The 14,625-nt window shown below is 45.3% G+C and overlaps 2 protein-coding genes across 2 annotated transcripts in view; one reads left to right on the top strand and one right to left on the bottom strand.

Annotated features, from left to right (window-relative positions):
• mtor (mechanistic target of rapamycin kinase) overlaps window positions 1-14,625 on the bottom strand; it is an 87,077-nt gene that overhangs the window by 45,946 nt on the left and 26,506 nt on the right. Inside the window, exons 24-28 of the mRNA XM_030117976.1 lie at window positions 14,209-14,301; window positions 13,234-13,380; window positions 12,645-12,787; window positions 11,832-11,994; window positions 10,679-10,824 (exon numbers count right to left, since the gene is read on the bottom strand). Coding sequence (XP_029973836.1) covers window positions 10,679-10,824; window positions 11,832-11,994; window positions 12,645-12,787; window positions 13,234-13,380; window positions 14,209-14,301 — 692 coding nt within the window. The remainder of the gene's footprint in view (window positions 1-10,678; window positions 10,825-11,831; window positions 11,995-12,644; window positions 12,788-13,233; window positions 13,381-14,208; window positions 14,302-14,625) is intronic.
• On the top strand, window positions 4,674-7,930 carry angptl7 (angiopoietin-like 7). Its single transcript, XM_030117977.1, has 5 exons — window positions 4,674-5,216; window positions 6,157-6,257; window positions 6,382-6,576; window positions 6,853-7,048; window positions 7,151-7,930. The coding sequence occupies exons 1-5, from the start codon at window positions 4,856-4,858 to the stop codon at window positions 7,318-7,320; spliced, it is 1,023 nt and encodes a 340-aa protein (XP_029973837.1). The 5' UTR covers window positions 4,674-4,855; the 3' UTR covers window positions 7,321-7,930.

The raw sequence follows: 14,625 nt of genomic DNA, 5'->3' as shown, positions 1-14,625 counted from the left end.
AACAGCATGATGCTGAAGGTATTCACCAGCATCCAGCAGGAGCCTCGCGCAGCGGCACTGAAGGACGAACACCGCGGCCAAAGGAAAGTGATGCCTCCGGGACGCCCGGGAGTGAGATGTGACTCATAGAGTAGTTAGCGCAATGAGAAAATCCAGGAAGGCAAGCTATCCTCGTTTTTCCAAAAGAGACTGACGCACATTCAGGCGAAGACTTTAGGGTAAGATTTACAGGAAGGTCACAGGAATATTTTTGAACAGTCTGACACATCTGATGACAATTAAAATGACAGATATTAAAAGACAAGAGCTAGATTTGAAATGACAAAAACAGAGAAAACACATTACTATGAATGCAGCACCAGGACAATTTGTTCAGTGTTGGCAGATAAGTTGGAAATGTAAACTAGATGAGTAAAATTTCTGAAACAAAAAAGTGTTTGCCAGTGCAGCTGCTGCCATTTGATTTATCCTGCTAATGACATTAGAAACGTCCCTTTAGAGGTGTGTTAGACTCTTTTTAGAAAATGTCTAAATAGTGATGGGTTGCTTTGGTAACTCCCACTACTCGATAGTGAGATTAAAATCCAAAAAAGCCTGACGTGACCAAGGTGGCCGGTGTACATCATGAAATCAGAGGGAGTTTTTTTGCCCAGAGATGCCTCACGTTAACACAAAAAACTGGAAAAAAAAAAGTTGAAAATTAAAGTAAATGCAGGTCGGGCCTGAGTTTATGTGAAGCTAATCTATGTGTGCTCAACTACGCTTTCTGAAAATCAACCAAGCACACTCTGCAACCGGCCAATGAGCTTCATTAAAAACATCTCAAAGTTACAGCTGAAGTTCTCTTTAGTGACCATTTCCACTTCCACCAGTAATTGCCTCCTGAAGCATAACTTCCTGTTGCTGGATGTATTCGATGACTCTCCCCACTGGATATTGTACACATAACCTTAATCTCATCACACGGGCTGCGTTTTCGGCGGCTCGAGTAAATCAAATCAAATCAAATTTTATTTATTTTATTTATTTATTGGGATTATTTATTTATTTATTTAAATGGGACCTAAAAATGTCTTCTTAACGACTTTCAGGAAAAGGATCAACACAAGTTTCTGACACTTTTAGGGGTTAAAATGCTCATGCAGAAAAACGTTTCACAACAGACATCCAGTTAACATTAATCCCAAAATGCATTAAACTCCACACGACTCAGCAATCATTAAACAGATCTAAACAGACAAAACGCAAAAAAAAAGTCATCCTATCTGAAATTTACATAACTCGGTGTTTCTGACTTCTCCAAAAATCTTTCATGAATAAGCGTAACAAACAATAAACCAGAAAAGTGATGGAAATGGAAGGACATAGTGAATCTAGCTTCTAATGTAACTCCAAACTATTAAACACTATATCCAAACAATAATTAGATTAAAGGAAAAACCTTCCCACTGGAAAATCCTATCCGTAAACATTACAGTAAGCTACAACTCGACATCCAGGAAAACATCATTCATCCAGACCTCAATTATATAATCGCCTATTTATTTAGTGGTTTCATGCAAAAAACCCAAATGGATACATATATCTGGAAAGTTATTCTAGTTAGCTTTGACAAGTGGCAGAAATAATAAATTACTCGCATAATAATCTCTCTGAAATAATCAAACTGTCACACAATTAAAAGCTTGCAGGGAATTGAACATGAAGGCAGCCTGACGTTATCTCAGTATAGTCAGTATAGTCTCAGTATAGTCTTGACAAAGGAAGACCTTTGTCATAATTAAAAGAAATATGTAGAGGAAACCATAAGCACATGGCGACATTAAAAAAAAATCAAGATGTGAAATCAGTAAAAGGATATCGCTAAGCCGTGATGGTTCCTATAAAGCTGGCCAGCAACATGGGAAGACAACACCAGAGAAAAGGGACGTGCTCAGATACTTTTTGCACGGACACTGTGGCACAGCCACACACCACATGTTGGAATCTGAAGAAAGTAATCTGTTAATTTGTGCTCCAAACCGCGGCTCCCATGATACAGGGCTGATGATGAGCAGAGCGGGATGAGCGCTTGTGTTACCCAGCGAGGATGAGCTGCCAAACATCTTGCAGGAGGGACACTGAGCTTTCTCAAAGCGCCCGGCCAAAGCCGATGGTGCGAGATTGTGTAATGTTGCAGACGATGAGGACAGAAGTGTCAAACTTGGTTTCTGTTCGACGTTCCCAATGTTCCATCAATTATACCTGCGCTGCTCATTACTGCTATAAGTTTCCAGGCATTACGTAGTTTTATATAACTCGAAGAATAGTTGGTTTTGATGAGCTGATTCCTGATTATGTCATGCTCATGGAAGTGCCCGAGCTCTATTATACTGACCACAAAAAGTGCTCCTGAGGTGAGAAGGCTCCTTTAATAACACACAGCCCAAGCATTGTGACCATTCTATCAGTGGAAATGAAGGATGCACCTCTGCATTTAGAGCTCGAGCCAGTATGACTCCACTGAAGTCATCATTTAAGTCCGGGTCTTGGACATTGTTGCGTTCAGTTTGCATGTTCACCCTGTATGTGTTTTTGACAGTACCTCTCACTGTTAAGCATATTTGAAGTTCATTTTCCATGTCTTAAACTGACAGTACGAGTGTGTTTTATTGTCTGTCTCTGAAGGCCTGGTGACCAGAGAACCACTGTGGCTCTCTGAGCAAGACCTTTGACCCCCTCATCAGCTCCCTGGAGCGCCTTCATGTGGCCCCAGTGACAACAGGTAGACTCAATAGAAGATGGATGGATGCAATAAATTCTTTATTGCCTTTCAATGAAGTTGAACTGTACTCAATATCTTTACTGAGAGGCAGATGCTCCCAACTCCACTAAAATATTATCCCCTCAGTAGTATAAGTTCTCAAACACTCCACAGGGAATCTTTAAGGCAAAACATAAAAGGTCTTTAAAGATCCACAGAGACGAGTTTGATGCAGTTGTTAAATGCCACTGTCCACTGTTAGTGTTGTTTATCATCTCTAAGCATAAAGAACAGTTTCATAGACTGGTCATTCCTGTCCGTAACGGGGAGGAAAAGACAGAGGAATGTCGTGGACAACTCCTCTCATGGCAGTGATCCCACATGGCATCACAAAAGACGAGCACTGTGTATTTTTTTGGAATGCCCTCAGGGATTCTCCGGCGCCCTGCGACTATCCTCTTTATCCAAATCTCCGATCACGTCTCCCTCCAGGCTGGCAGGGCTGGCAGCTGCTCGGGGAAGTTGGGATGAGATGGAAATTCCACAGACGAGAGCGTCGAGAAAGCCTCCCCGGCGTTCGCAAAGGTATTATTTTGACCTCCATCCAACTGATTGGCATGTTGGAAAAAAATCTTTAAACGAGAAGACAAGCCAGAAGCAGGAATTTTGCACAACGCTGTCATTAAACCGCGCAAACACACCGTGTTCAGCGGCGGGCGGCGTGCACCCGGTGATTGGACCCACCGGACAGCGCTGCCTGGCCCAGGGGCGGCAAACGCAGGTGTTAAAAACTTGGCTCCGACTCCCGGCTGCAGGGAGTGCCTCAGCGTTTGCTCCCAGCTATTTTCTTCACTGCACATCTGTGTAGTGCATCAGAAAAGTCTGGTAATTTGACCATCTTATCAGCTACCGATCACTCTCTCGATTCAGGCACGCTGCCTCAGGCTGAATTTGTACTTGATAATCTCTTAAGCTGCAAGAGCCAAGAAAACAGCAAGTGAGAGTGAATGGTTTTGATTCTTTCCAGTCCACAATCCTGAAGTGACTCGTTTCTTTGTCACTCAACACACACTTGTTTCCGCTCCTCGTAAACGCCGCACCATTATGCCTTCGCTCGTTTCTCTGCGGGCAGCAGGACCCCACTGCGACGGCACGACGCACGAGCGCAGGCGGAACGTTCAGGTTTACACATCGAGACATGCCCCAGCCGTCTGCCTGCAGCCTGTAGTTTCGGTCTGAGTTTATCCCGGAGGTTTCAGTGTACCAACATCCTCTTTGAAATCTGATGCTGAAAACATGCCCTCTTCCAACATCTGCCAAAACAACAAAAAAAAAAAAAACTGGGGGGGCACAAGCAGAGCACTTAACCTGCAATTAAGAGTACTTAGTGACTTCACACATATCGTAGCATGTTTGGACCAAATTCACTGATGAAATAGTCAAATCTGTTATTAGCTCGAAGATTAAAAAGTTTGAAGCACTGAGGGGAAATTACCCGCAGCTGTTCTGAAGCACCAAACAGGTACTCAAACGGTTTACCCGCGATTATATTTAGACGCACAAAAAGAGAGCTTAAACAGTTAGGACTGAAGCGTTCCGCATAGCGTGGGAGCAGAGGGTTCAGGTTCAGACAGTAGCCTTGCTTTTGTCTCGTGTTGTTCTTCCAGGCAGAGGTAACGACCCATCAATGCCCAGAAACCATCAACACCTGACAAACGGAGCAGGAACGCGGGCAACGCTCCTCCCGTGCGAGTGAAAGTACAATGAGGGAGAAGGAAGGCGGGTTGGGTGGGGCTGGGGGGGGCGGTGAGGGCCAAGGGGGGAGGGCTGGAAGAGGTCCTCCACCCCAGAAGGTTGGAGAGGGTCAGCACAGTGACTGATGCGTACCGGGAAGGAGGGGGTGGACCCACATGCAGCACAATATTTAAGATGCTCACGCAGAGGAGGGCTTCACAGAGGGAAGAAGGACAGAGCCCTGCTGAGCTGCTGGTCAAAGGAGAGATCCAACTCCACTGGGTCAACGCTCTCTACTCAACTCTGCACTTTTTCAATTTTTACAGAGAAACACATCTCTTGTGAAGATTTTTCTTTTTTTTTAACCAAAAAAAAAAAATGGCAAAACTCATCCTAAGCGTGGCGGTTCTGGGGGTCGTGCTGCTGCTCTGCTCACAGACGTGGGCCCAGAATCCCAGGAAGAGGCTGGCGCCGCCGAAGACCCCCAAAGCTCAGTGCTGCGACGAGGTGCGCTCCCTCAAAGTCCAGGTGGCCAACCTGACCAGCATCCTGGAGGAGCTGGGCCGCAAGCAGGAGAGCGACCTGATGAACGTCGTGAGGCAGATCATGGAGCTGGACCAGCAGAACCGGCAGCAGGAAGCCCGGGTCACCGAGGCGGAGAGCAAGTACTCCGAGATCAACAACCGCGTGGAGATCATGCAGCTGCAGACCCTCCAGTCCGCCACGCAGACCTCGTCAGGTGAGCGTCCGCACGTCACGACAAGCTGCCCACAGAGCACAGCGGCTCCCAACGCACATCTAGGAGCATTGAGGTCTGATTATTTAATTGGACAGAGGTTGAAAACAGGTCACATGTGGTTAAAATTATCCATCAGTGAATATATTCCATTTTTTGACCTGGCTGACACTTTTTTTTCCCTCTCTTTTCTTGCCTGGTGAGCAGCTGCTGTGAAAATGCCCACTCCTGCTGTTAACACATGGGAGTCCAGCACAAGTCCATAACTTTTTGAATTCTTTTGTTTTACTGTGCTATTTCATCGGGATGCACGCTCATATTTCCATCAACAAATCACCGTGCAGAGCCATGATTTCTCTGGAATGTGAATGCTTTGCAAATAGGTGTAAAATTAGACAATTTTTTTGACCTGCAAAAGACTATAATCAAGCTTTCCCTCACCTGCTGGGAATCGGCTTTGTGAGAGAAAACGGCAGACGGTATTAATTTGCAGTCTGATCTGTCAACCTGCTGGTCAGCGCCGCTCCCTCTGAGCGGTTAACCAGGCATTACGCAGCTCACGGTTTCAAAACCTGAACTGTGTGGGACATTTATGAGACTGGGCCAGATAACACACAGCCGCTTATTTAACTGAATCCGTCCGGCAGCAGGACAGGAAGTGGAGGAAAGATTAGCAGCAGTGGAGGGTTTCCATATCTCATCCAGAGTTGAGCCTCATTGCTCCGTCGTGATCTCATGAGCCTATTAATGGGCTCACCATACTGTGAGGGGAGAAAAACCTGGAGCATGCTGTCTAAAATGTCCTTCTGCGTTTGGTGGGAAATCAAATAGGCCACTTTTTCATCTGTCAAACCACTCAAGATACCCATAAAGCCGTACTTTATGGCTCGTGAATCAACATATGGTTTGAACATCACTCAACGGGCGTTCCTTTTATCTCCAGATGCCACATATGACTGCGCATCACTCTTCACCAAGAGCTACAAGATATCTGGCGAGTACAAACTGCCCAAGGATGAGTTTCTGGGTACACCTGAACTCAGCGTAAGTTGCACCTCAGTCCCGAGTACAGCTCATCTTTTTTGTGTCGTTTTTTTGGCAGTCGTCTGGTGTCTCTCTGGATCCAATTAAAAAGTTTTTGGTGTGGTTTTCTTTTTTTTTGTTGCAGGTCTTCTGTGATATGGAGACAAATGGAGGTGGCTGGACTGTGATTCAAAGACGCAAGATCGGCCTGACCTCCTTCCACAGAGACTGGAAGCAGTACAAGAGCGGATTTGGATCCATCCGTGGAGACTTCTGGCTGGGCAATGACCACATCTTCCGCCTAACAAGGCAGCCCAGTGTGCTGCGGATCGAGCTGGAGGTGGGTGTTGGAAAACCACGGCGCTCATGCAGAGTCTGGGCCGGCACACTCAAAAAGCAAGGATGCGTAAATCACGCGTGAAACTATTTGGGGCCAGAAGTAAGAGAGCATAAAGACAGGCCGAACCGCTTTATAACGACCAGAAGCGAGCGTAAGAAAATGAATAATAAATCAAGCTAACATTTAGAGACGTTTGGAGCCACCGTTCAGAGCCAATATTCGCAGTTTCTGCAGCTCTCCCACTCTAAATCATCTTATATGTGTTTTCCAATGCAGGACTGGGAGGGAGAGACGCGCTATGCTGAGTACGGCTTTTTCACTGTGAGTAATGAGCTCAACAGCTACAAGCTCTTCCTCGCCAACTATAGTGGAAACGCCGGAGACTCCCTACGCTACCACAACAACACCAACTTCAGCACCATCAACAAGGACAACGACAAGTGCGTGGATCACTGCGCCTCCCTGCGCAAAGGTACGAGAGCGAAGCCAACAGCCCGTTACGGGAGAAAACGGAGAGGAATAGTTCTCTCCTATTACCATCAAGTCTAATTCTTTTCCCCTCATTTCCTCCCAGGTGGTTATTGGTACAACTGCTGCACCGACTCAAATCTGAATGGCGTATTTTACCGCTACGGTGAGCACACAAAGAGCACAGATGGGATCACTTGGTACGGCTGGCACGGGCCCAACTACTCCCTGAAGAGAGTGGAGATGAAGGTCCGGCCCGTGGGTTTTCAGCCATAAGAGCTTCAGCTGTGTGCCCCTGGATCGAGATCATACGCATGAATGCCGAGAGCGCTCGCTAATACCTGCTCAACCCAAGCCGTGGCTTTCCCCTCGACGGCCACAGGAATGCATTTGCCGGTTTTGATGGTCTGGTTAAAAACTTCAGTCAGATGAATGTGCTAATGACGTTGCCGTGTTTGATTGTATATTGTAGTTAATGTTTGTGTATTTATCAGTAAGATATTTTATTTTTTAAAAGCTTGGATAGATGCTCTTTTACCACTGTCCCCAGCGGGTAACTGGACTTTTGATTGCTCCCCTCAGCCGTCCTGAAAGCACTAGGTCGTATGTTTAGTTAACGCGAGCATGAATCGTCCCAGACCGGTTCAGCTATAAATCATTAAGGACTGCGAGGAACTCATTAAAGAGGATCTTTGTGAGTTGCTGGGATGGGGCCAACCATCCAAAACTATTTCCTATAAATTACGCTGCATTTTGTTTTTCCTCCTCTCCTTTTGTAAAATCCTAACCTTTCATGTTGGAAATGTGGAATTTGTAAAATGTGTACAGCTCTGTAATTATGTTGTTTTATGTGATAGAAAATAAAAAAAATATTTTTTAAAGGAAACTGTGTGCACTCACTAATTTCCATTACTGCATGATGAAAAAGCTGGAAGGATTCCGTACATAAACGTGGCTGTCGGCCTTTCATGTCCGATAACGGCTGTGTATTTGCCTTGAGCCGCTGACCTCTGGCACTCCGTTCACCCCGACAGCTTGACCAAAGGTCCCGAGGCACTTCAACCAAACGCAGGAATGACGACCACACACACACACACAAACACACACCCTCTACCTTCTAGTTTAACTCCTCCAGGTTTACTGTTGTGAGACTTTCTTAAGCCTGGAACCAACAAGGACCTTTGGAAGCCATTCAGCAGAGCATTGAGTCAGGGTGTCTTCTTTAGTTCGAAGATGAAGCTTATTGTTCCACCGAAGTAGAAACTCTAAGAGGAGCCCTGGATGGTGATGAATGACAAGTCTTTTATTTTAGGAGTGAGCAGGATTTAGATTTGAACCTCCAACAACAACAACACAAGACGGTGCAAGGGCAACTGCAAGGCACCGACTCTTGACTTTGTTTGGAATTTGCTCCATGGAAACAGAGTATTTACCTCTTCTGCAGCAAGTGGAATGTCTTGCTATGAATAGTGTTGAATAATTCCCAGGAGTCGCAGTCATTTTCCTCCACCTGATGTTTGGTGACTGTCAGCTCCCACCTCCACTTCAGTAACAAACATTTTAAAATAAGTTCACAGATTCTTACTCTGACCTTATTTTACCTACAGAAATGATGGCACCATGAATTTTGAGGGATAACCCAACAATCCTGCTGTAAATACTCATGAAAATTGATACATTAAACACTCATTATGCAGCTCAGCTTCATCTCCAGTGGATGGGACTGGTAAAACAGAGCAGAGCATGCACCATGAAACTGTTGCTATGCTTCACAGAAACAAAACCATTTTCACCAAAAATCACTACAGTTTCATCACCAAGCCAGTTGTAACAATGTCTTCTGGTTAAAAAATACAGTAAAATGAAAAAAGTTGTTGTATTATGCGCGTTTCTATAAACTCACCTTGGCGGCTTGGTTTTTTTACAATAATGCCACATTGCTCGCAATAATCTCAGGTCCTCTGTTTAAAGTCCACTACTTTTACGAAATCTGTTTTCAAAAGAAATCAGTGCTTTCTTTGAACTGTTTCCCACTTGCTTGGTGTTTTGGCGGGCCGGATTGGCGCCCTTGCGGGCCGGTTTTGGCCTGCGGGCGTTGTGATCTACGACCAGGGAAAGCCACGCACCTGATGCAGTCAAAACCGAAGACGTCACACATTTCATCGGGTGAAAACACCTCAGGACTACAAGGTTTCAGCCGCCGGTACACGTGTTCCTGCTGTTGCGTCCGCCCCCTTCACTCATGACATTATGTCCACCGGAGCAGCTGAGCGATAAAATAAAACTGACGCACAAAAGCTACACATTCCTGCTAACATGAGCCAGCTTGCAGACCTCTCTACATCTGAACATATTAAACCCTATTTATTTTTTTTTAAATTCCATTTCCGAGCAACTTCCACAGTGCCCTGTGTCATCCTGGCAACACGAACATTATAAACACATGCTTCCAACACATGCTTCTAGCCTAGAGGACCAGAAGTACCATAGTTAAATTGAATAGCACTGCACATTTAAACAGTGTTTTGAAGCCTGCAAATGTGGCTCTAATCGGTCCGTTCTACACCTTATAGAAAAGTCAGACAGCATTTCCAAAACAGAACCATGAAAACAGATCCAAACAACTTCTGTGGAAATCCTCTTAAACACTACAAGCCCAATTTTATCAATTAGCAGCATTCCTTTATTAGGAATAATGAGGAAAATGTGACCAGTTTTCTGGCTGAATCCAAAGCTATGGAGCCTGAAATATATTCCAACCACAAACTAATTTTTTTCTTAATTCTTCAAACCACTCACACCTTGTAAAATCTGTACTATCCAGATTGTCTTACTCTGCATTTGAACTGACGGTTAACGCTGCGAGACACAAAGGCATGAATTCTCAAAAATACTGGCTCAAAACGAGTCCTCGCTTCCAGAAATAGTGACGACGCTTTCTCGTCATCAGAAAACTTACCATCAGATAAGATTCTTTATAACTCAAAAGGCCACGACTTAGGAAAACCGGGTTTTCAGAGCGTCTTTTTGCACACGAGCGTCTTGCTTTTCTTTTTTCTTTTTTTTTCACTTTTTTTATGGGAAATCCTGGAGAGGTGAGAACCAGATGGGGATATTGAAAACACCACAGTGCCGGCTCCCATCATTCATCATCATCAAGGCTCCTGAGAAATTGAAAACAGGCCTCGGCGAAACACAAGTCCAGACACTCATAGATGAAAAGAAGGCAGGCGTCCAATTAGATGCCTGGAAAACAGATTTCTCCGTGCCATGCCAAAGGCACAGAAAGAAAGAAAGATGAGAAAATAGGATGGAAAAGATGACAGGAGATATCAAAAGGATTTGGGGCAGGAGGATATACAGATTAATAATTTTTCTGTCAATTTATGAGATAAAAAGAACCTCCGGGAGGGTTGTACAATATTCGATTTAAGAACTCAGATGTAATATAATAACTATTACTCACTGTTGACTAAGCTTGGTAGGTGGATCATTAAATACCGTCATTCATTTGCTGTTTATGTGAAGAAGAATGACTTCTTGTTTTCAGTCCTGGGAAAAACTTTTCGCACTTTATAAAGTTGTTTCTCCATAAAAACAGCACCATCGCCTGTTGTATTTTCACACCTCCTACCTGATAAGCGACTCCAGGATGAGAGGAGAGGGACCTTTCTGAAACTCCAGCTCTTTGTAATGCAGCGCCTTGGCGTAGGCGCGACATTTGGCGGCTCTCTCCCCGAGCAGCACGATGCCATTATCGTCTCGGAGGGGCAGAGGGCCCTGGAAGTGGAAACTCATTGTTAGGAATTCTTTCCTAAACAAATCTAGACTTGAGCAAGAAGCTATGTTGTGACCTCGGATCTCCTTTAATAGGAATTACTAGCACTTTTGACATCACTGCGTTGAGGTTTTCTTTCGCTTTTTACAAAAACACTTAAGGAGGCCTGAGAGCCAGGGGTCCCCAGTGAAAGGATATAATGTGACCCAGCCATGACAGTCTCAGCCCTCAATGTAACAGTATCGCCGCTGAATAGCTCAGCATGTGTGGTCAAACGGTGGACGAGACACATTTCCATTTTGAAAACGCTTGCTGTTAATCTCTGTAACACCTGTGTGTGTGTGTGTGTGTGTGTGTGTGTGTGTCTTTTCTCGTATTGTGGAGAGCATTGTGGCGATGGTGGCTCTGCGCAGCAGGAGTTAAGATGAACGCTCAGTTATGCGCTCTCCTCAAATCTAGTTCACCGCTTCAACGTCTCTGCCAGACAGAAATTCAAAACACTTGAACACTTTCACGCGCACCTTCCTCTGATGCCAGTGGGGAACGTGAACTTAATTGATCCGAGCGAAACATCCGAACGAGCGTGTTAAAGTAGATAAAGCTTTTGAATTGCCGCTGCAGAGAGTCTGCCAGATGGAGGCACACGAGCGTTCGGCCTATTTTCAAATGTTTTTCAGCGCCGCATGTACTGTACAGCAGACTCAAACCTCTTTAACACTTTATGCTGCTGCAGATTCTGTTTTAAACGATAAAACTGCCCTCTCTTGCCAGCAGCTCCGACTCAGGTGGACATTTTATGCATTTAAAATATAATTGGGAACACAATAAAGTGAATCTCCCTGTAACATCAGGTGGAGTTGTTAAGTAAAAGCATTGGAAAACATTAAATCCCTGCAGGTTTCTGATAGTACATTGTATGAGGCAGAGGAAAAACACTCTTGAATGCTTTTTTTTTTTTTTTTTTTTTTTTTTTACTAAAACCTGGAGGAAAACCCAGCTGAGCGCTCACCTTGTCGCTGTGCTCCATGAACTCGGCCAGGTTCAGCAGCGTCTGCGTGACTTCGGCGATGTCCTGGGAAGTGAGCGCCAGCTCGATGCTGCGGATCAGCTCGTCCTGCTGGTCCTCGCTCAGCTCCGACCAACACGACAGGAAGGCGGCGTTGAACAGGTCTCTGCAGACACAGCACAACATTTCATTTGGCTGGAGCAGTAACTGTGTCTGGAGCATGTAAAAACATTCATACTGTATTTTATAAGTCAAGGTCTCCTATTTAGTTACACAGAGTTTCCCATCTGCCCCTAAATCAGGTCAGATCGCTGAAATTTTAACTATCCGTTAATCACAGTCTTGAAACACATGATATAACTTCTAAAGAAAGATTCTGGAGCCTTTCAGGTCTGACACTGGCCTTATTTCTATCCTACCTTATTATGATTGGCCAGCCTGTACTTTCAGCACTGACGCCGCCACACTGGGCCGTGTGTTTGTAATTTAACATCGGCTTCATCTTCTTCTTCAACAGACCTGATCAGTCCACATCCTGAACGTCTCACGCAGCAGCATCAAAATGCGCTCCACTTATTTTTTATTTTTAATGATAAACACTGTCAAAAACTGTAAAGCTAGAAGCTACATGTTTAGGTTATCATGGATCTACTTTACTTTTTCCGGCTGACTCAAGATGAAACTGGGCTGTTTGTGGGCCCTGAACTAAAATATCTTTGACACCATTGGAAGGGATCCCAGGTAAAGATGGGGAAGTGAATAAAATGAGAAGTAGGAGAGCGTGTTGGAGACGTGGACTCGACAGCAGTGGCATACCTGGCGAGAGGAATGTAGGTTTGAGCCAGTGACCAGCACGACCTCAGGGCCGGGGAGGAAGACTCTTTCAGCAGGACGACACTCAAGCGCCTCAGCCACTCCAGCCAGTCGTCTTTCGACACCTTCCTGGCAGCGCCCCAGGCCTGGATAGTGACGGATCAATCACAGCTTTACAAGCCACTGGGAAGCATGTGGGAGTAACAGCTTCTCCAGACATGTGCAGAACAGGTAACGTGAGAGGAGCAGACATTCAGCTCTGTTGATAAAGATCGTCTTGTTTGTAGTTTTAATGAGCATCAAAGAGAGAAAGACTCACATTCCGCTGTCTAATTGCCACTATTTTCCACTAGGTTAAGGCATCTGCTTTCACTGGATCCCTTTTGCTCATTTGTTGAGGTTTCTCCAATCAATTATCTCAGTTTGTTGACTCATTAGTCATCGCCACGACTAAACTATGGACTCATCCTGTTTACTGGACGCAGCCACAACAATGACGGCGCTGTAAACACTGGACTGTGGAGGCTTCGTTCCACTCCAGCACAGGACCGTGAAACATTATCTGACTTTGAGGAGAATGAAAGGTGGCGACCTTCTGAAGAGCGGTGGTGCTGACGTGGAGCTTCTTCATGGGCCCCGCCTCCACCGGCCCGCTGACCAGGGTGTCGCCCTGGTTGCTGCGGAGCTGGCGATGCTGGAAGATTAGAGGGTCCTCTTCCTCCTCTGCCAGAGTGTAGCCCTGTCGTGACCACAGACACACACCGGGGCCACACACGAGCAGGCCACACACACAAACACATGAACACACACTCGCTTGTTGAAATGAAAGAATACATTTCCTTCCAGAGGAACTGCTGATAAACAGGAGGTAGGTAATGTGTACCCGACCGTGAGTAGAAAAGCTAAAAGTTCTGGATGTACCAGGGACAAAAAACAAATACAGGAGGACTCTGATGTAGGGACACCCTGAACTCCAAGAGCAAGTGTCCCTCTGAAGACAGGTGTCCACGCTTCAGATGGACACGACAGTGAGGACAAATTGACTACAGAGGGCGCTGGTTATCTGGAAGCAGGAATTCAGTCTTGAAGAACTGATCGATGTGCACGCAGCAAATGAATAAACCAATTGTGAATATATGTCACTAAATTCTAGCTTTTATTCAAGTATTAGGCCCCTGAAACAAACGGCATGAACAACAATGTAATCTGATTCCACACTTTCCGTATGCGTTCGACAAACTTTGTTTTTTTGTGGAAAATAAATACATAAATGAATATAACGTTCGCTCCCTGCATGGATTTGGCAGGCAATCAGAAAAATCCAAGATGGCAGACATTGAGAAGACCAACATTAAAACTTTTTGGCCATTTTAGTGTCTGCTTACTCTTGAAATATACCAGGAAAACCAGCTTGTTGTCCCCTCATTCAGGTCTGAAAAGTTAAAAATCTACGCATTCCACTATAATGGGACCCTTCGCCAGAGGTTCTACTGTGTTTTATTAATGTTCAGGAGAAAAGTAGGAAATCTGGGAATAATGAAATGATTTAAGGTCGGTCCAGACGTACCTTCACGATGCGACATATGAGAATGTCATAGCGCTGGTGGTTGATCCTGTGCTTCAGCATCACTTTATTCACCATGGGGATGAAGATCTGGTACTGAAAATGAGAGGGCAGCAGTCGAGAGTAAATAAAAGGGTGTGTGTGTGTGTGTTTGTGTGTGTTTCATGTGGTTTAGTCCTGCTGCCTCTTTCCCTTCACCATAAAGTAAATAGCTGGGTATCCTGCGCTTGTATCCAACCCAACACAAGTCCCACATCAAAAGCTTCCTCTCCATGTTTCTTTAGCAGACACGGCTGCACGTGGTGCTGAGGGGAGACCTGCAGACCCGGCAGGAGCCGGGGGGGGGGGCTTCTGGGAGAGGCAGGGGCAAACTGTGACCTCATCCGCTCCCATAAATACCCCCCCGCCGCCAATGACATC

The sequence above is a fragment of the Salarias fasciatus genome, chromosome 20, assembly GCF_902148845.1.
Source record: "Salarias fasciatus chromosome 20, fSalaFa1.1, whole genome shotgun sequence".
In the NCBI taxonomy this organism is placed as follows: Eukaryota; Metazoa; Chordata; class Actinopteri; order Blenniiformes; family Blenniidae; genus Salarias; species Salarias fasciatus.
Note: the sequence above shows the minus strand (reverse complement) of the source record. Positions and strands in the feature narration are given on the sequence as shown.